The sequence below is a fragment of the Pezoporus wallicus genome, unplaced genomic scaffold (assembly GCF_028554395.1).
Source record: "Pezoporus wallicus isolate ANWC-B61680 ecotype Strahan unplaced genomic scaffold, APGP_CSIRO_Pwel_v1 contig_3952, whole genome shotgun sequence".
NCBI lineage: Eukaryota > Metazoa > Chordata > Aves > Psittaciformes > Psittacidae > Pezoporus > Pezoporus wallicus.
In genome coordinates this window covers 3,452,487-3,474,471 of record NW_026635034.1, presented here as the reverse complement: position 1 = coordinate 3,474,471, position 21,985 = coordinate 3,452,487, and the positions used below count along the sequence as shown (strand labels likewise).

The 21,985-nt window shown below is 42.4% G+C and overlaps 1 protein-coding gene across 2 annotated transcripts in view; it reads right to left on the bottom strand.

Moving 5' to 3' along the window:
- Positions 1 to 21,985, bottom strand: part of AGBL1 (AGBL carboxypeptidase 1) — a 284,698-nt gene that overhangs the window by 195,815 nt on the left and 66,898 nt on the right. For both annotated transcript variants that reach the window (XM_057422024.1, XM_057421936.1), the window contains exons 12-17: positions 21,879 to 21,962; positions 20,745 to 20,831; positions 20,255 to 20,403; positions 16,690 to 16,777; positions 6,499 to 6,643; positions 3,037 to 3,190 (exon numbers count right to left, since the gene is read on the bottom strand). In XM_057422024.1, coding sequence (XP_057278007.1) covers positions 3,037 to 3,190; positions 6,499 to 6,643; positions 16,690 to 16,777; positions 20,255 to 20,403; positions 20,745 to 20,831; positions 21,879 to 21,962 — 707 coding nt within the window. The remainder of the gene's footprint in view (positions 1 to 3,036; positions 3,191 to 6,498; positions 6,644 to 16,689; positions 16,778 to 20,254; positions 20,404 to 20,744; positions 20,832 to 21,878; positions 21,963 to 21,985) is intronic.

Genomic DNA, 21,985 nt, shown 5'->3' with positions numbered 1-21,985 from the left:
TAAGTACGTCCCCAAAAGCCGTAGTTATCTAAGCTGCTTAAACAACATAAGCGCAGACGTGATTATTCAGATTTGCCTAGAAGCATCCCCACAGCATGAAACATGCTATGCTGCCTTGCTGTTCTTCCACTTGAGAGAACAACAAATATTTTCATCACCTAAGAGTATTGGTGTTTACTTTTATAGTCTTTGAGACTTGAGAGAAACTGTGTTGCCTTAACACTGTCTTTCCCCCAGTTGCTATTTCAGTTCAGACAACTGGGTTTTCATTGTGCTCAGTTGGTTCATGAATAGAACTAGGAAGTCCTTAATCACATTGCATTGCAAAGCTTCAAAAGAAGAGTTGTTCAGTGGCACATGATTTCATGGCATTTTAGTTAGAACTAGTAGCTCCCACTGAATGCATATAGTATCACAAACCAAGGGGTATTTCTTTCTCTCAAAAATAAAGATGACTTCAGCCACATAACTGGGATTTGAACCCAGATGCTGAATCTTACAACAGCCTGAGGCTTTTGAAACAAGTATCTGTCCAAATTGTTCACAGATCCTTTATGAATCTTTCAGCAAACCTGTGCTGAATAAGGCTTGTCTTCATAGGCAGGTTAATGACCTCTGAAAACCTGCCAGACTGTCTTTTAAACACTGAAGATGCATTCTTGATACACTCTGAGAATACAGTGTTCCAGACACTGACAACACCTTCTAATATAGTCACATTTATATCTTGATACTCCCCAAAAGCAGTGTGACTCTGGGGGTACTACTGAGCTCCTCAATACTGTGTTGTCATTTCCTTGTGATCTTCATTGCAGCATCTGTGCCTCCCAATGTCTTGAGTATGGACTGTACATCCTGCATACACAGAGGATATCCTTCCATTCTGTACCATGCCTGGTGCAGTAAGCTTTCAGTTCAGGGCTAGCCCCAAGGTCTGTAGATGGTAGAAAATCTAGGATATTATAAGCATATGAAATTATGGTTTTCTCTTGTCCCTGGTGCCAAAGGTGAAAACATTCTTAACTATTCCTGCTGTAGTTCCATGGGTACAGGCCTGTGTTTTTTTCATCCCAATCACTGTATCTTCATGACTGCAGACCTGGGCATGTTGTGGGGTCACTCAAACAGCAAGAATGCTCTTTTATAAAAGTACTGGAGATTTTGAAATTGATTGCTTTGCTTTCCCATGACAAAACGTACCTTTCAGAAAATCCTTTCAAAGCCAAAGGTGTTTAAATTCAATGTTTAGTGCATTCACTCATCATATTGCTGACCTTGCTTTGGTAAATTCAAACATTAGCTTAGCTTTTGCTTTGTACCTTCACTGGGAAGGCATACTCACTTGGGCAGAAAAGCTTGTTCACTGCACATCTCTTATGGATGACTGCAATCCTCAAATAAAGTACTTCAACTTACTTTCAGCTGCTCTATTATGCTTTTCTGCCATGAGGTTTAAAAATTGCTGTCGACAGCTACCATCTAACCAGGTGATCACCTGCAGTGTGTGCATATAACCACAGGTCCCACCCACTGGTTTTCTATTCTGTATCATTATTATCATGGAACAGAAGTGCTAAAGGGCAGGAATGATCTCTTCATGTGAGGCATAGACAGCACCCACCACAGCCAAATCCCCTATTCATGTGTTGTACGTGCTACTGTAGTGTAATGCTAATAATTGTATAACTGTAACACCACAATCTGATTTTCTCTGTGACAGTCTCCAGTCCCCACCATTAAAGCTGGGTGCATGCACCTTATGAACGCCCATGTGTAATGGGCAATTTGGCTTTAAGATTTCAACTTAGAAAAGCACTTTCCAGCTCAGAAATGTGCTAATTCAGTGTAAATGCTCAATTTATAGTAAAATTATTATAATAAAAATGTATGAGATCAGGATGATTGCACTGTAATGTCGGCATAACTGCACTGTACTCTAAACCTGAACTAGGAAAGAGAGCAATAATTTTCTCCAGTGTTTGAGCTTCCTTTATGTAGCATGGACTTTATGAGGACTCCTATTCATGTATCACCACATACCCCTGGAAAGAGAATGCTTCAATGAGAAGCGTGGTTCATAACACAGAGTCCCTTTGGACACTTTTAGCCTAATATTTCAATGAGGTAACGATATGTAGTTATTTAACATCCAAAAAGATATTAAGACAATTTAAATTTTCACACTCCTGCAAAGTTTTCAACTTGTGTTATGGATGTGTGAAGAGCAGAGATTAAAAAAAAATATTAAATAAATCAGTTTATGCCTATTACTGACATAAGATATGCAAGCTACATATAAGCAGCTATTTAGGCTCTCAAATCAAAGCTAAGCCAATACGATGCTAACCAGCATCTTATCACTTGCTGTAGAATACAACTTGAGTATCTTAATCTTGTTAATCAAAGCCACTGAAGGTCTAAGTCTTTGACTTTCACAGTGAAAAACATCCACCTCTACACAGAATATAGCAGTTATAATGTTTACCATTAGATAGTACATAATCAGTTAGTACTGGGACCAAATGCAAGGAGCTGTATGGTGCCCAGATAGGTCTACTGGCATGTTGGAAGAGCTGGAATTTCATCAGAACACTTTAATTGTTGTCCACAGCTGGGAAAGAGGGGTGAGTTTGAGTGTATTTTGCAAGTTTGAGACCTCAAAATATATAAATCATTTCAATGTGGAAGATATACACACACACACAATATACCACCACCAAAACCTACCAAATTCTTGTTGGTTACTTAGTTACTTGAACAGTGTTTCTTGCAGTTGGAGATATTTGACACTGAACTTTGTTTCAGATCATGAAAGAAAAATTCAAAGTAAAAAATGGTATCAGCTCTCCTCCCTCCCCCTTGTAAATCTGTAATTTAAAAGCACATTGTATTTGGCTGTGCCCCATATTTATATTTCTTTTTCCAAAAAGAGAAAGGCAAGAAAATCACCATATTCACAAAACAGGTTGTCATTGCCACTGCTGGCGTGACCACAGCTCGCCAGCAACTGTTTTAATGCTTCGTTTGGCTACTCACAGAATTGCTCCAAGTCTTCTCTTTTTTTAGATTCTGGCATGGCAGTGATTGTGAGCAACGGGCATAGATTTCCTCCTAGTGTCTGGCAGAGTGTCTGCTGCCTCCAGTAAACCTTCTTGGGGTTCCTGTTCCGTTCCAGGATATCAAGATGGGACTGAGAAGCAAGGAAGAAGCGAGGAGGCAGATTTATAAATGAGTTCACGGTCTATAAAATCTGATTCCATTAGCTGTGTATTATTATTGGTACTAATTTCATCTCTTCCTAACTTCCCAGCTTCTCTCTTCTGCCAGTTAATATCATCACTTTTTACACCCCACAGATATGCACCAGCCATTCAGATATATCCCGGTTCACTGAAGATGCACAGGGCTATTTGCTCATTGAAGATGTCCCTGCTTGTTGCAGTGGGCTTGGACTAGATGAACTTTAACAGGCCCTTCCAGCCCAAACTATTCTATGATTTTACCTGAACAGTTCCTAGCAGAAAGAAATTTCCATGCATACATAAAGCCCAAAAGAGAAGTGTCTGCTCCTTATATTTTTATAAGGACCTGTATGTTTGAAAGAAATATGAGAGAACTCGACCAGCTTTGAGCCTTTATAGGACTGACTGGTTAGCTGTCAAGCACATGCCAGTGAAACTCAGAACAACTCCGCACCAGAGGCAGCCAAAAAGTGTACATCAAAAGGACATTTTGTACAACCAGGAGTGGGAAATTTGAAGAGTGTCTTTACAAGAAGTTATTTAAAAAGGAGATTTTCTCCTCTCCTCCCCCCACAAAATTTTAAAAACAATTTTGTCCAAAAGCTCCTTGAGAAATTTGAGAAAAAAGAACTGGCAGCTTAAAAGAAAAAAGAAAAAAAAAAAAGAAAAAAAAATAAAAAAAAAGAAAAAAAAAGAAAAAAAATAAAAAAAAAATGAAAAAAAAGAAAAATTTTTGGAACACATTCTGATCTCCTCATTAGACACATAGCCACTTGTCACCCACACACCAGATGACATGTAGTTCTCTCTGTTTACACTGCAAATTGCAAGATTAGTGTAAGTAGTCCCATTGCAGGGTGTTGCTAAATGTTGTGAAACACAAGTTGTCTGTTAGTTGCTAGAAATGGATATAGTGAAGTTTGCAGACTTGTCCTAACAGAAACCAAAACACACCAATTCACTGAACAACCCTTGTCTTAACAAGTCAGAGCTAAATTTTAACCAACATTTATAGGACAAGATATTTATAGAATCATAGAATGGCTTGGGCTGGAAAGGACCTTAAAGATCATTTGGTTCCACTACCTGACCCCTGCTATGGGCAAGGAGGGACACCTTCCACTAGACCAGGTTGCTTAATGCTTGGAGCTTGCTGCCTGTCAGACTGCTTTCCCAGTTTCCATTTGAAAGCAAACACAGGACTGAAATTTACAGTCATCTGTGCCATAAAACAATTAACATACTGCTCTATAAAGTAAATTCAATTATTAGATCTCTCATAGATACAGAGAACTCAATATAATCATTTACTTATGTTCTGGTACCCAGTGAAACTTAATTGGGTATAGCTGCCACAGAGATTTCAGCTAGATATCCAAACAATTAAACACTATGATGTAAAAATAGATGAATTACTGTTCATAAAATAAATGTAATTACTAATGGGCAAAAAGTAATGAACTGCAGAGTGCATCCAGTTCAAATAGGATTCTGCGATATGTATTTACTGTAAATATGCCTGTAACTATTAAATATATAGGATATTTAAAAACATTTTCATATCAGTAGCTCCATATACAAATTTATCTTCTTCCCCAAAGCACTATATATTTAATTGAGCCCTTGGGTTTGTAATAACTTTTAATTTATTACTGATATGTAAAGCCAACATACTTCACCAGTGGACAAATGCTTTCTAATGAAATCTAGTGGTGGACAAACCTGATTTAGTTTATTTACTGTGGAAGTTAAAGTAACATGGAAATGTGTAAATTGCATCACTCAACATTTTAAATTAGTAGAAGCAAAGAAACCTTTTAGAATTATTAGAGGCAACAATTTTGCTTTGGCTAAAGAGCTGGGCATGACAATCTATCAATTTCTCCCATCCATAATTCCCATTTACTGAATTTTGTGGTCCTTACTGAGTCCGAGTTCATTTAAACTTTTCCTGAGGCAAAATTGCCCTTAACTTCAATAAGCATCTGATTTGAAGAGGCAGTGAAATACTTCAAGACTTGGCCCTGCAAGTCTAGGAATAACATCTTTTTCATCTCTATTCTATTCATTCAAGAGCAGGTGAGATATTCAGGGATTCCCAGCGCATACAAACTTTCCAAGTCTCTCTTGCTTTTGTGCCAGCAGAAGATAGAAATCAATAACAGTAAAATAATGATGAATCACTACATTTCAGTAATCAAGTATGGTGGTGAATAAGTCCCTCCAATTCTTCAGTACTGCATTTGTCTTTTCCCCTGCAGACCATAGGATATACATTCCCTCAAAGCTATAGGTCAAACCCCACTACTGGGGCACATTCTCTTCCTCATTGATTTTGAGGAGTAACTGGTACCCATAAGCCTAATGACTGAGTTGGCAGGCATATTTTGGACTGTAAAGGCTTGACTGGCCCTCTCCCAGATACTGGAAGCAGTTTCTTTGAACATCTATAATGCAATGCAAAGCAGCTGAAAAGAGACTGCTGTTTGAGCGGGAATTAATCTAAGCCTAATTATGCTGGCATGCCAGGCAGCGTGGCTAAAAGTGAGAGAGGATATTGTCTTCCTTGAAAGCATAATCTTTCACATCTGGTAATGGCAAACTAACACCATTATAAAAAATAGAGTAAGCCCAACTTCAGCAACCCACACAAGCATTTGTTGCTCAGAAGAAGGGTTAACAGCGGAAACTAAGGAGAGAAGGAAGGGGAGCTCATCCACTGGGACTGTGCATCTTCATTTTCAGTAACATCTTCCTCATCTTCAACCACAAAGCAAAGCTACACCCAGAACTACTCATTTCCCTTCTTTTATCCTACTTGCCATTCAGACCATGGGCTCTCCTACTTCAATCACTGAGAAAACACATTGGATGTGTTTCCCAGAAAACTCTTTACCATCCACCCTTGGCCACAAAGGGCTGCAGAAAACAAATCCTTCCCCAGGAAGCAAATTTTGTCAACTCAATAATACAATTTACACCTACACGAATGGAGACATCTTTGGTTTGCTTTATAACTGTTATAAGCACTAATGGCTCATACCCCAGCTTACCCCATACAAAGAATTCTTTTCTCCTGCAAAGAGACACTTCAGAGCTGGAAGAGGCTGCAGTTGCAAACAAGGTAGTAACAGCATCTTGATCATTAACTGCCTGTGAAAACAGTCCTGTACACTATCTCAGAATCTACACAGACCCAAGCAGCACTGACCCATCAGGCCCATTAGCTTGTTATCTACATGGATATCAGTATTACCATCATTGTAGAGTAGGTATAGGGGTAATGGTAGGCCAGGTAGCAGACATCATCTTTATGAGGGAACTTGATGTTGAAGGTGAGTGTATAGTAGAAATTCCCTTTCACGCCTCGTCCTGCAGCTGCACTGCAGCGGTAGTGATTTCTGGAAGAAGAGAAAGAAGGAGGAATTAGATGGTTTTCACTTCTGGATGCACATTTGGAGTAGCCAAGAGAGAATTAAGCATTCAGAGAAGCATTCTCCCTGAACGAGCTTTCATCTTACTGTAGATGGGCTTCAAACTCAACCAGTCATTGTACAGAGACTGGGAAGGCCCCATGCAAGTACAACCAACCCAATCCCAGGTACAACAATAACACAGTGCTAAACTGTGTACATCCAGTGACACAACAGTGAACGTTCAGTTCACTGTGAACATCCAGTAAACTGTAAACATCCAGTAACACAACAGTGAACCCACAGACTATATGAAACAAGGAGGTTAGAGAAACCATGGTTTCACAACACAGAGGCATAAATAGGATCATGATGGTAAGTACCCTGATACCAAGATTCCTGATTGGGATTCACACAGTGCACAAAGACTAAGAGGGAGTTAAGAAGCAGAACCATGTGTGCCAGTACTGGGCACAGCCAATCGCATGCTGCTGATGGATAGCAGCACTCTTACAGGAAAATAACAGTTTGTTTCATTTCTGAAAGTGCAAATAAGAGGAGGAAGCCAGCTAATACTAGCTCATATAACACACCCAGATGTATTTAGATTAGTGCATTCAGCTAACACTGCTGTATTGCTTCTGATAGCCAAATTATCTTGCTCAGAGATGCAGGTACCTATTCACAGTCCTGAACAATGCCATGTGAATATATTCTGTGACAGCCTGGAGATATAGAAAATATTAATACACTACCAAACCAACCATTCTGTTCCACCACAGGGAGAAAGGTATATTCCAGGAATTAATTAAATAAATAATAATAAAAAAGGACATACATAAACATATTTCAAACATAATCAAAGGCTTTTGCCGAGTAGGAAGAGGAAGAGAGTGGATTTGGTAGAGACTGCATACAGAGGAGAAGAGACTTCATACAAATTTGCAGGCTGTGAGCTACCCAAAAAAAAACCCTCATTTTTGCATCCTCCTTTTCAAAGACTTGAGCCTCTCCCCATCAAGGAGTAGAGCAAAGGCAGTTGCTCCCTAAAAGATGGGAGCTGAGCTTGATGTGGAAGCCACTTAGGGCAGGGGCCTCACCACCGAGGGTCATCTCTCACAGTACCTGAGCAGAGCATGGCTGGGGATGGCAGACAGGTTCAACCACACATCCAGTTCATCAGACTGCTTGTGGTGATGAGGCAGGTATGGGTCAAGCCAGGAGGTCAGCCAGTGGGTTAGGATCCAGGTCACCAGTGTTAATAGCAAAGCACAGACACAGCAGTGACCGAGCTGGAGCCTCACTACAACACAGCTCAGACAGGGACTAGGTAGTTCAACTGGAGCTGCTGGGCCCATGGACAGAGGGTGCGAGTCACCCTGGGCAAGGCTAGTCAGGGTCATCAAGGTCTCCTGGTGCATTCAGGCCCTTGACACTCCCTTTCATTAAAACTACATGATCTTAAAGTGAGCTTCTCAGTCTAGTTCCAGGACCAGATCTCTTGCAGGAGACTTACTCGGATATAGAGATGACTTTAGGCTGGGCAAGAAAGTTTTCTTTCAGCAGAGATGAAGAGACAAATTCATGCAAAAATTGCATGCATAAGTACATTTCAAACAATATTTTTTCCCACATTGCACCAATTATGCTGTTGCCAAACCTTCCGATTCTGAAGGACTGTGAGGTTTCTTTGACAAATGTTATCATCAATGTTGCATTAAAATGCAAAACAGAAGAGGCAACCAAAAGATGCAATTTCAGCTCCTGAAATTTACAATACTGGCTTATTCTGCCTCTGTTCATTTTTATTCAAAAGGGTGGAGAGAAAAGGTAATTATTCTTGTCATATTCTCCAAAACAATAAGATTCTGCTGGGTTTTTACCTGAAGTTAATAGTTAGGATCATGTGGGGTGAGTGATACAGAGTGGATCAACAGATAGTACACGAACATGAAGTCACAGTGGCAGACTAAAACCCTATGATTTTATTCTCGGCTAAACCTTTCACCCCAACATTTCTTTTGCAAATAACCCACCCTTCATATTGGACAAAGAGAGTCCGAGGAAAAAAAAAGCTGTGAACCCACATATAGAAACATCTACTTAGTTATTATGTTTTGGTGGATCTAGGATTTGATTTTCTTTTTAATTAAGAATGATGACATTTAATAGAGTTCCTGTTAATTTTGACAGTAAGGATAATTAAGAACCATTTCTTGTATAGCGCCTAAAGAAAGTAGTTATCTCCATGGCCTTTATTATTCTCAGTGCGACTTGGAAGATTAGATGACCTTATTCACAAAGAACTGTCACAAAGTGCAGAGATCCTCTTAGTTGTCACCTCCAAATTCACATTTGCAGGTAGAAGTGAGGGACAAATCAAGTTTTTGCAGGCAGATGCTGCCTAAATATCTTACAATTCTCATCTGCCCCTAATGCTACATTAAAGTCCTCTCTCTCTAAGCTCTGTAATTCTGCAGCCAAAAATGCCTCTTCTGCCTGAAATGGGCACTTAATCCAGAGGTTTTGCAGCACCAGACACCTCTGACCTTGATGCTACTCTGTTATCAATGGGTCCATACTCCTGGCTGTGCTTGGATTGCATGATCCTGAGGGAACTGATGCACAGAGCTCTCACCACACTGCTTAGCAACACATTTCATTCTTCTTCTGAGAACCGATGCTGTTGCAGCAAACTACCCACCCAGAACAGATATTTCCAGACTTCTGAATCACTTCTTGACACCTCCTTCAATCTATAGCAAACTATCTGGCAGTAACAGGAAGTTTGCAGGTGGCTTTGTGAGGCTTTAATATTCTTCACTCATGCATTAAGAAAAACCACCTGTGTGTACACAGTGTAAATGATCACGTTTTCTTACTGCATATGATCTGGTCTCCTCACAATCCATCAAACAATGCAGTAGCTCTGAATCTTTTTCAAAAGAAACCTAAAAAATAGTGTTTTTCTTCTTTGCCTCCTTCTACTGCTGTTGCCCCAAGAGGGCTCTATTGCCTCCCTGTTCCTCCACCAGGCTGTTTTATTTCCTCACCCCTCTTCCATCACTACATTCTGCCACATCAGCTTGAAGCCCAAATTAACAAGCAAGGAAGAGGGGAGGAAAAAGACACCCTAGTAACATCTAGTCCTCACCACCTTATTTGTGTTCTCTTTCAGAGTGTTCAAAGCCTCACATGTCATCTAGAAACTAATACACTGATTATTGGAAAGAAAACAAGAGGCCAAAGTGTGCTTTTTTAAATCAGCATGCAAGCTGTATCTGCTGTGCCTTTCAGTCACTTTGTAATAGTGAAATCATTTTGTTTTCTGTTCTCCTTCAGAACAGGTAGCATATTTCTAGCATAGCTGTGATGGAGAGTTAATTAATAATAATTGTAAGACTACTTATCATTTACTCTGCACAATAATTCTTTGCGTTTAAAAGACCTTTGCAAGCATTATCTAATTAAAACTTCCTTCCCATTTATCTGTTCCCATTCTTTGGGTAGCAGATAAGTAGCTCTAATTTTCTATCTTTTATAGATGGGTAAAAGTGAGACACAGACAGGTTAGGCCACTTGGTCGAAGATACAGACAGGTCAGTAAAGGAGCTGGATTATGACTCAGGAATCCAAAAGCACCAAGCGATACAAGAACATCATCCCATGGTCATCTCATCTTTAGACTTCCTGTCTGCACTGCAAAGCACTGGTGGGTGATGGAGTATGGCATTATATCAGATTAGCCTAAAATGGCTAAAGAAAATACCAATATCCTTGATTTCTAGGCCATTTCAAAACAGAGTCCAAGTGGAAAGTAAACTATTTATCACTGTTCCCTTTGTCCAGGATTATTCTACCACCTGGAGTCTTGTGTCCTCATTTTACATGCCCTGACCTTCTTACTTCTCTAAGCATGGCTGCAAGTGAAATATGCTTTACTAACACATAACCCCCCCAGTATTTAAGAATTTACAGGGCATGGCTGTTATTTTGGGGTCTGCCACATAGGAAATTGGAAAACACACAATACAGCTTCCTTCTTGAGGGCCAAATCCTTGTTAAGGCATCTTTATTGTCAAGACTGCAGGCAGAATATTCCCACAGCCATCTTGCTCTTAAGGTTTTCAGTTGTATTGTAAAGGTCAGGCAGGCACTCTGACTGACTGGTATCTCAGCTCGCCCTTGTATATACCATTAAAACTGAGGGGTGGCCTGCTAATGCTAGATGATTTCATCTAATATGATGATAAAGACGCTGAAAATAGAAGACTTAGTTCTGGCACATCTATGGTCACCAAACAGTGAAGTCCTTCATGGTGATGTGAGAACAAAACACTCTATGTACCTCACTACTATCTGTGAACTGACTATTGCCTGAAAAACCTGGAGGTTAGATAATAGGCTTAGAATGAGCCATGAAACCAAAAGCACAAGCATGCTGTCACCAATTCAGCATGCTGCCATAGTTCCTTAAATAATTTGCAGGAAAGGAATATTATTCAGTGCATAAAAGCTGCCAAGACAGTGAGCGAATTAGATGATCTTATAGTAACTGCAACTCTGTTTATCATGGGTGTATCCTGTCACTTCACAAAGAGGCAATAAAATAGAGCAGAAGTGTCACTGCTTCCTTCTGACAAGAGCACTGCTAATATTCCCCATAACATAAAAACTCTCATGAGACATATGGGAAAGGTACGCGATGACGGAGCTGTGCCACAACATTCATCTTTATGAGTGAACTATCCCATCTTCAGTGAAGATGAATGTCAGCAAAGATCAGCCAACGTGCATCACCCAGGCATCTTGCAATCGCGCCTATCCTCCCACTGTCCTTCAGCTCAGAGGTTGCTTTCAATAAAAGCCCTCCTGCAAAAGCAATTAAGGACATCTTTGAGCTCCTCCTTATTTTTGTAGGTATCTCACTCTTTGCCCATATTTATGAATAACTCTTAGTAGAAGTAATTAGATGAGGTTCCCTTCAAAATGTGCCAGTCCCACCCCATGATACCCATGACCATGAAGAGAGATCTTTCCCCAAAACACATGAAGCATGATAATCACTATAACAATCAGATCTATTCTGAGCCAAAGCCTGAGCAACCCTAAACGTCCTTTCTTCCTGTTCCACATCACCTATAACTTCTCGTGACTGGGAATCACTGAAATAAAAACATTATAGTTTCAGTGAAAGTGCATATATGCACTGGGATAATGTCCTGGGTTCAGCAGTAGCAGTCATGCTTCTCCTCCTTGGTAGCTGGTGCAGTGCAGTGTTTTGACTTTCAGCCTGGGAACAGAGCTGATAGCCATGTTTTGGTTTGGCCAAGGACTTTGTGAGCCTCATGCTCTGCCAGAGAGGAGGGGAAGCCAGGAGGAAGCAGAGACAGGACACCTGACCCAAACTGACCGAAGAGCTATTCCATACCACAGCACGTCATGCCCAGGATGTAACTGGGAGTTAGCCGGAAGGGCTGGGACTGCAGGGGTGGAGAGGTATCGGTCGGAGCTTGGTCGGGCGCGGGGGGGCAGGGAGTTACCATTTGGCTGGTGGTGAGGTGCTGTATTCTCTTCCCTTGTTATTTCCTTTATCATTGTTATTATTGGTGGTAGCACCTTAGTTACTAAACTGTTCTTATCTCAACCCATGGGAGTTGCATTCTTTTTGATTCTCCTCTCTGTCCCTCCACAACAGTTCTTTTTGGCGCCCAACGTGGGGCACGAAGGGCTGAGATAACGACAGATCTGACTGGATTAATAGTCACTCACCACAATGCTGATTTATTGGCTCTTAAGAGTTGTTGATCTCAGAGTTTCAAAATGTTGTAACTTACTTAGAGCCGGTATTTGCTGTGTTAGTGTTTATCAAGTGTGGGGCCTGGGCTAAGGTTCTTGTCTCACTGTCCTTTATGGCAATGGCTTGTAATACGGGCGGGCTCCAGCAGCAGGGCGGGACGGACGTGGCCGGGGACTTGTACCTGCCTGTCCGGCTGCTCTTCACCGTCCTGGCCCTCGTCCTCGCCTCCGTCTTCGTGAGGCCGCGGGGAGCCGAGGGGGAGCGGTCCCGGGAGCCGGCGGCTGCTGAAGCGGCCCGGGAGAGCGGCCCCGCGGACCAAGCGGCGGCGGGAGCGGGGCCGGAAGCCGCGAGGGGACGGCTGCCGGTGGAGGAGGCCGGGGCGGTCGAGGAGCGGAAGGAGGCGGCCGCCGAGCAGAGGCAGAAGGCAGCGGAGGAGCCGAGCCCAGCCCCGCGACGGCCGAGAGCATTCCCCGGCAGCCGCCCGCCGAGCCCCCGAGGACGCAGGAGACCAGGCAGCATTTCCCAGCAAGGCAGAGGAGGAAGAGCTGGACTCAGGAAAAGAGAAGCTGGCGGTGGGAGAGCCGGCAAGCACAGCAGCTACAGCAGCGTCGTTTGAGAGTTCTGAAGGTTTTGAATGGCCTTTGGGTATCCTTGGGACCTGCCTGCTGATTGTGATGGGGACCAGCATGTTGGCACACATACAGACTGTGTTCTACCCACCACCATTTTGTCTGATCTCAAAAGTTAAGCAGAGTCAGGTTTGGGTCTTGTCTGGGGTTAGACAACAATATAGGGGGACCAAGCGGTTTTCTCCAAGGCTGGAGAGTCATGAGTGGCAAGGTGTGTGAGACAGTATGGGCAAGTATCTAGTCCACTGGGCCCCTCCAGTGCTTTGGAAGCGTCGGAGATGGAAGGCAGCTGTATGGAGTCCCCAGCAACAAGCTGCAGAAACTGCTGAAGGGGACAGTGAATTATTTTAAGCCTGGTGGGCCCATGGCACTTCAGGCCATCAGAGCAGAGATGCAACACAGAGATGGACTCATGATCGAGGGGTGGACTTAACAATGGACACTATTGCCCAGGTTATTCATGAGTGTGAACACTGCACACAGTCTCTCCTGCTCTGAAAGACTGGTACAGGAGATGGAGCCTGGCATCATGGACCAGATGGACGCAGCAGCTTTATAGCTACCGGTCCATGCACTTAGATAAGAGTGATGGTATATTGAAAATGTGGGATCTGAGCATGACGTGAATGGTATGGAATAAGGGGTGGATAATGTCCTGGGTTCAGCAGTAGCAGTCATGTTTCTCCTTGGTTAGCTGGTACAGTGCAGTGTTTTGACTTTTGGCCTGGGAACAGAGCTGATAGCGATGTTTTGGTTTGGCCAAGGACTTTGTGAGCCTCATGCTCTGCCAGGGAGGAGGGCAAGACAGGAGGAAGCAGAGACAGGACACCTGACCCAAACTGACCAAAGAGCTATTCCATACCACAGCACGTCATGCCCAGGATGTAACTGGGAGTTACTCAGAAGGGCTGGAAGACTGCAGGGTTGGAGGAGGTATCGGTCAGAGCTTGGTCGGGCTGGGGGGGGCGAGTTAGCGGTTGTCTGGTGGTGAGGTGTTGTATTCTCTTCCCTTTTTATTTCCTTTATCATTATTGTCATTGGTGGTAGCAGTAGTGATTTGTGTTTCACCTTAGTTACTAAACTGTTCTTATCTCAACCCATGGGAGTTGCATTCTTTTCAATTCTCCTCTCTGTCCCTCCAGGAGTAGGGGGAGGGAAAGAAGGGGGGGAGTGAGTGAACGAGCCCTCTGCCTGGTTTTAAACCACAACAGATATAAACCTGGAATAAACATATAAGCCTGGAATAAGCAGTAAATGAGACAGATGGCAATTAGTTATCCTAGATGAATATGCTAACAAATAATTCAATGTACAGTTAGAAAACACCGAATATTCCAAATCAGTAAAACTCAATTCTCACATATTCTGAACAAGAATCTGATTATAAGCTTAATTGTATAATCACAGCTTAATCTCAGCTGCTATTGAATCACTGCACAGTAACTGCCTTGTTAATGACATGAGAAGCCACTGCTATGGTAATCAGCACATAAAGCTTGCCCAACCAGAAACATATGCTCACAGAAGCCAGAGGTTACAGTCATGCAAAGGGAAGCCACTGCACCACAGTACGTTAGCTCTTAAGGTTGAAAAGGTTAGGTGAATAAAGGTTAGTGGAAAGTACTTGGAACAAAATAGAATAATGACTCAGATTGCTACAGGCAGGATGCCAGCTTGAGAGATGATGATCTGAACCTTCATCTCCTACTCTTCCACACATTCCCCCCCCCCCCCAAAAAAAAAGGGACATACTAAAAAGAAATTACAACAGAGATTCGGGATGACTTTTTCTGTGGCAACACGAGTTTGAGTTTCTGCTACTCCTGGAAGGCACCCCACTGTCATTGTTAGAGTTTATTGTCTCATCACATCCACTTGTGAGCAGAGCCACCTCTGAACCTAACAGCAAAACTGTGAACTACGACACAAAGAAAATGTCTTACAAAGCAAAACCCCATTATTTCACATCAGTTTAAAGAAAATCAGCCTCAACACATGAGTTCATGAGGGAAGGAATTCCATTTAGAACATCAGAAAAGTTCAGCTTTGTCCTGACAACACTACTTACCATGCCAGGCAATTATCCTTGTTGTTAATTGTGTTAGCACCTTTCTGTTTTCTGATATTTCCTTGCCTGTTTGCAGTCATTGGGTAGCCCAGACCCTGAGCTTCAACTGCAAGGTCTTAAGGGCAAGGACCAGAATATCAGTTTGTTTATGCAGTGCCTAAGGCAATACTCAGAGTCTTGAGACACCAAGTGATGCAAATTGGTGAATAGGAATCTTGATAGAAAAAATAATGAGAAGAACAAAAAAGGAGGGGTAGAACTTGTCACTTGGGCATTCTTAGCCCCAGCTTTCAGGTCATGATAGGTAAGGCCAGGATAAAATAGTTAGTTAATGATGCAGTATTTGATTATGAAGTATGTGAACTTCAACAGCTTCTTTCTTGTTCTATTATTCTATTCCCCAGCCTTCAACTCTGCACAGATTTTCTAATCCACAGCACAGCAATTATCTTAATCCTGAAAGCCCTTTCAGTCGTCATCTTTAAAATAATTAATCAGTGTTGTGGATAGCATTTTGGCAGCCTTGAGAAAGTAAAAGAGCGTTCATTCAACCTACTGAAACTCCAAGCTCTGCACTTGTCTCCCTTGACTGTAATATCCAGAATTAAACAGGGATCAGTTTTCTGCATGGAAATGAGGTACCCGAGTGGGAATGTTTCTCACGTGAGTCAAGCTCCAGCTCAGATACAAGTTAAAGATAAGACTGATCTGGAGTTTTTCTTCTGAGGCTCTGACACTGCAGAAAAAGTGTTAAACAGGGACCTTGCATAAATGTCAGCACTGAGCCTGTCAGAACTCGTTTATGCCCCTGTTGCCTGGCTCCAGTAGAAAGACAGAAGTTGTCATGGGACAGCGCATAAGGCTAATGTCTACTGTTTCTGCTACCAGGATAAGGTCTACATGGTGCCAATAAGCATGATCCAAAGAGTAGTTTTTTTCTAGGACTGGAGCTCCAGCTTTGCAGAGATGGGAAGCTCATGAAGATACTAAGGTCTAGACGTAGATTCCCAAATAACTGTGTATTTGTCTATGTTTATTTCTATATATATATTTATGTATGTGTATGTACATAAATGCATAAACACCCCCAAACACCCCTGTGTATATGCTAACCCTTTCTTTATCTCCTCAGCTCTTACATCTCTTATAAAAGGCAATGTATGCAAAGATAAAACAATGATCCCATCCAGCTTATTTCTTCCTGGATCGGCAGAAAAGCCAACCTCTTTGGGTTAAACTTCCTTGTATTCCTGGCTGCATCAGCATGCTCAAGCACTCCCCATTCCCTTTCCTCCTCCTTGCTCCTAGGGAAGTTAATTCTGCACATGCCCTGTTTCTCCCCAGGCATCTAATATAGAGATCTCACTTACAGTTGTTCTCTGAAGGTGGAAGCATATAACACATTGAACTAGCACCAATTTAGAGACATTTGAAACAGGTGGCACTGGTGGTCAGAGGTTAACAACATCAATACAGTTAACAGGAGGGGAGGAGAGGGGGAAGAAATCCACAAATCATTCACCCAGGATGTGCTTACTTGTAGTAGCAGATATCATGGCCTGCCCGAAGCCAGCGAGGTCTGCCCTGGAGAGCTTCCTTCACTGAATACATGACCAGCTGCATGCCTACATAAAACAAGACAGTTTCAAGTAAACCAGCTACCCTGGTTGGAGAAGACAGGGGTGGGGAGGAAGAGGCTAAACGAGAAGCATCATTATTTTGCTTCTGCTCTCTCTGCAGATAGTTTATGCAAAGTAAATATATTTCCCAAAGCTTTGTTCTGATACAGCCATATCTGTAAAAAAAGCATCTCCAGAAGAAATAGGCTGAATTGAGTTCATTAGAAAATAAATTATCTTACAGGCCTTTGCAAAGGAGGATGTCAAGCTGCTCTGTTTACAAACAGAGGAAGGGAAAGAAAAGAATAGAAATGAAGGTACCAACAAGATCAGTTATTTGGTTAGTCCAATATTTTATGCTTGGCTGCACCATTACTGAAACCTTAATCCTACCACAGCATTAGATAAGCATTCAGTACCATACCTTCAGAAAGTAGCAAGCAAAACTGAAAGGTTTTAAACATGACAGTAGACCTAAATAGTACCTAGGTGCCATAAATGTTGATTACAATAACATCTATTCTTTACACCATATTATATCAGAAGATGACTTCTCCATGACCTGCAAAATATTACCATTTCATGCCTTGAGGCAGAAGGGAGGCTTTTTCTGCTCTGACCCAAGTATGCATTACCCACAGCTCCATGAAGCCAGCCCATCTGCAGGCAGTTTTTGTATCAAATTCCTATTCCTTTTCTTTCCACACCTGCCTGCTCTTCTATAGGTACAGTAATGCTCTTGCCCTTGCCTGGGAAGCTCTCAGCCAAATCCAACAGACCCAGTATAGCCATGGATGAGACCAGCAGTGATGCTGGTGGCACTTCTGTGGAAACGTGTGCAAAAGGGAAAAAAGCCATTTCAAGTACTGATGCATGTTGATAAGTTGCCCCCCCCCCCGAGCCTTCGCTTGACTCTTCTTGTACTGGGAGCAAGTGATGCTTGAAAATCATTAATACTGATCACATATTTCCATAAGCAGCTTTTCAGCTTCCCTTCTTCCTTTGGGTTTCTGTTAACTGTCCCAACGCTTTAAGAGCTAGCGAGGCTACTGGCAGAAATGCCTTTCCAGCTCACTTTGGGCTGTGTAGCCTACAGCTAGGAATGACTTCTTGCTGTTTCCTGAACCAACACCATGAGCCACATACAAGAAGCAATTCTGTGTTGGTTCCAGAACAGAAGCCACAGGGAGTTTCAAGAGATACAGGCCTGCCCAGAAGCCCAGTTCATCAGGCAAGGGATGTAAGGCTCAGAGTCTGCAGTGCTCTCAACATCGCAGATGCCAGCTCTTATTCTTCTCTATGAATCCCAAGGACACACACCCCAAACTGCCTCAGAGTGATGGTTGATACTGATCTGCCATCTCATTTTAATTAAAAAACCCGACAAACATACAACAAAACAAAAAACCACCAAACAACCACATTTTTTCCTTTCACTTTACCTATGGAAATATCCAGGTTTAGAAGACAAACACAAAATGGACATCTGATGAATCACAGAAATCTCATTGTTTCCCACAGTAGCGTGAGTGGAAAAGGGGGAAAGAGAGAGGTAGAGGCTGCACCTCCTGACTTGCTCTGCTCCCAGTCACATCTGTTTCATTAAATATCCTTTTTTGCCAATTTGAAAGTTAGACAGTGCCATCTGACCAAGAGCAAAAGGGAAGGGAAAAATCAAAACAGATCAGTAACCAGGAGCTGTAAAATACTGCCTCCCATGGCACTTTGGCACTACATCACAAATGGAGGATTTTAGTATTATAGCATGGGCATTAGCCCAGGAAAGTGAAGAGGGAATGTAGCAAACAAACAGCATCTCTGACCAACAGTGTGTGTAAATACGCGTGTGCTGGAAGGGGTAGTGAGCTGTGCTCAGCCAAGCCAGATAAGCTAGAGCTTCCCTGCCCTCTCAGAGCAGCAGAAGTAACCCACAGAAGAATTGCTTTAACTGCCAATCGCACATACAAGCCACACAAAAGCAAGCCATGGCTTAGCCTCCTTCATTACACTGGATAGTATTTGCACATTTGTCTTCCAAATATACTTTTCATTGCACGCTTGAACATCTGAGTCATGTACAATTTTGGGTGCACAAAATGAGATTATAAATGCTGACAACAGCCAAACTAGGGGCTAACAAGCAACCTTCCAGCAATAGGTTAGATATAAGGAAGAAGTTCTTTACTGTGAGGGTGCTGAGGCGCTGGCACAGGTTGCCCAGAGAAGCTGTGGCCGCCCCATCCCTGGCAGTGTTCAAGGCCAGGCTGAGTGGGTTTGAAGCAACCTTGTCTAGTGGAAGTGTCCCTGCCTGTGGCGGGGGGTCAGAACTGGATGAGCTTAAGGTCCATTCTAACCCAAACCATTCTATGCTGCTACAATAATAGCCAGAATCTCTAGCTATGAAGCTGCTGGTGGCTGTACCAGAGGTTGTATTGGGGTTTACAGCAGGATGTCAAAATTCCAGACACACCACACTGAATTGGCTTGTAATTCAGGGAAGTAGAATAATATTATAGGGGGAGGGGGGGGAAATAATTTTGATTTGGGATCCACACGAGTACTTGAACTCCAGTCCTTAGGGTTAAAGAGCAAATGATTTAGAATTCATTATGCCACTCATCCAGCCACTTTCAGTAATACAAGTGACAAATCGTTCCACCTCCTAGGGCTATTTGTTTTAGGTACGTTGATCCGGAGAGACTTCTCCTGGTGATGGCAAAGCCTGTATCCACAGGGCCCCGGAGGAATGCAAAGTCTGATATTAGGGGTTTATTAAACATTCTGAGTTGGGTCTAGAACTAGTGTAAATTAACTCAACTCCATGGAAACAAATGAAAAAGCAGCTTATACCAGCTAAGAATTCAACCCATGCAGAAGAAATAATTTCTCTTCTAAAATGGACATTGAAAGCTCAGACTTGCCCTGCCTGTTTCTGAGCGATGCTGCCTTCCTCCTGAACCACAAAGTATGACAGGAGCTCAAAGACAGCAAGGAACAGAATCTTTCTTTTAATCATTAATATCAGCAGAAGTCTCAGCAGGTCTGAAGGCAGAGATGTCTTTCTGGATAAGCCCAAAGGATCAGGAATATTTGTTTGAGGATTATCTACATTTATTTAAATCTTAGAAGCACTTTCCAATCCTATGCTGCTCATTCAGTTCCAACAGATTGTCTTATTTCCCCTCTCCCAACCCCAATGGCATTCTTCCTCCATTCCAGTCCCTAAACACAGAACAATGGCATTTTTTTTCCCTACAAATCCTCTCCCAGGTCTCAATGTTCAGTTTACACCTCGGTCCTCGTAAGGATAAAGAAAGGTCCTTTGACAATCCTAAAGCAACTCTTTCAGTGGATTTCAGGGCAGATAAGATTAAATTTACTGCCTTCCTTATACTTAGAGACATGGAAAGTTCAAAACCTTTGGAGCATTAAAAAGATACCCCTGTGAGGAGAAAACCAGTGCAATGCCCCAAAGACTCATACCATAATTAAATTGGCTGTTGAACTTCTCACAGTTGATAATGTTGAAGCGATAGGGAACTGCTAATTTCATGCCACGGACTTCAAAGTAGAACCACTGGTGCTGCTGGTTGCTGTTCACATCCGCATTCATAATTAAGTCATATTCAAATCTGTAAAGGAAGACCAGAAAAGACAGTGGCCATGAACACCCCCCAGTCTGAGGACAGCAGGCTAGACAATCACATTCTCTAATATCCCATGAGAGCCAAACAACATCAAACTAGCAGTAACCAGATGCATCATTGAATATTCTCACTATGTTAGTCGTATCAAAGCATTTTGAGCTGTTTTCTCACTCCTGGTACCTTCGTGAGTTCTAGGTGTTGGAAGGCATTGTATCATAACCTGCTTCCCTGGCCAGCCCTTTCCAAACTCAGGAAAACTCCACTGTTTCATGCTGTGGTCACAGTGGGAAGGCAGGATGGGATGTGGCCGCTACAGGCGTACTTACTCACGCACTTGGATGGCTTTGCGAAGGTTTCCCGATTCAAACTTGGAGAAGAATGTCAGGCAGCCTGGAGCACCTGGGCTTGAGTGACTGCAGTAAATCAAAGCAAAGATAACTATAGCAGGTTGCTTCAACAGACAGGCTTTTAAATATATATAATATTTTTAATAAGCAAGACTCTGAGAAAAGCAAGAGGTGAGCAAATCTATAACCGTCCTATCCAATGCAGTATTCTCTGTTCTTGCTTAGTGATTCTGAAGAGCATCTTCTTTTCATTTCCCAGTACCCCCTTTTGCCCCAGTTCATTTTTAATTTCTTTATTCCAGTTACCTTCCCTACTGAATTATTTCCATTAGCTTAATAATTGCACAAGGCATTTTTATACAATTATTATACATTAACTATACATTTACTCATCTATATATTTTCCTTCTAAAGCTTAGAAACCATTAATCTTTAACAACTTCACAGCTTTCTTCTGTCTCAAACTGTCCTTCACCTATTTTCTTTTTCCTCTAAAAAATGTTCTCCAAGTCATTCATCCTTCCTCTGAATGCAATTTCTTCCTATTTGAGACCCCCTCAGCTGCCCTGCACTGCATCTTCTCAAGGATCACAATTTCCAGCCCCAGCTGAGTATGTGAAACTGTTCACAAGGCTGGATGCATGGTGTTCAGAAGCCTTTTGTAAGTGCTTAGGGTACATCTACGGCCCATGACACTGGTTGTAGAGACTCTGAAGTGCAATCGCAGTAGAAAATGCTGTTTCAGGGTGCAGGGAGACAGCATCCGGATGCATAGGTATGGTTCCCAGCATCTGCCTGCATGCTTCTGTTCCAGATCCCTACATACACTGCGGACACATCCAGGGACACCATACAGTCCCTTTGAGGTGTAGATTTTCTTGTTCTGTATAAAGAGCTTCAAGGTTATCTTGCTCCAGTGACTTCTACAACAAATTCTTTTCCCAGAGCCACACACAAAGAATCTGCTCATCTTGTATATTTTTCCTGTTAGGCCTTTATCTCCTAGGTTATTTCTTCTGTACTTTTATCAGGGCTGAACAGATGAACTGAGCTGACTACCTAACCCAGCACTGACAGTGCCCCGGGCTACAGTACTCAATCTGAGTTACTCACCTGGGCTCATCTAAGTCAAAAACAGTTCTGCCTATCACATCACCTGGCTGGATTAAGCGGCGAACATCATCTAGTACTTTGTCCCTAGGAAAAAACAGAAGAAAAGG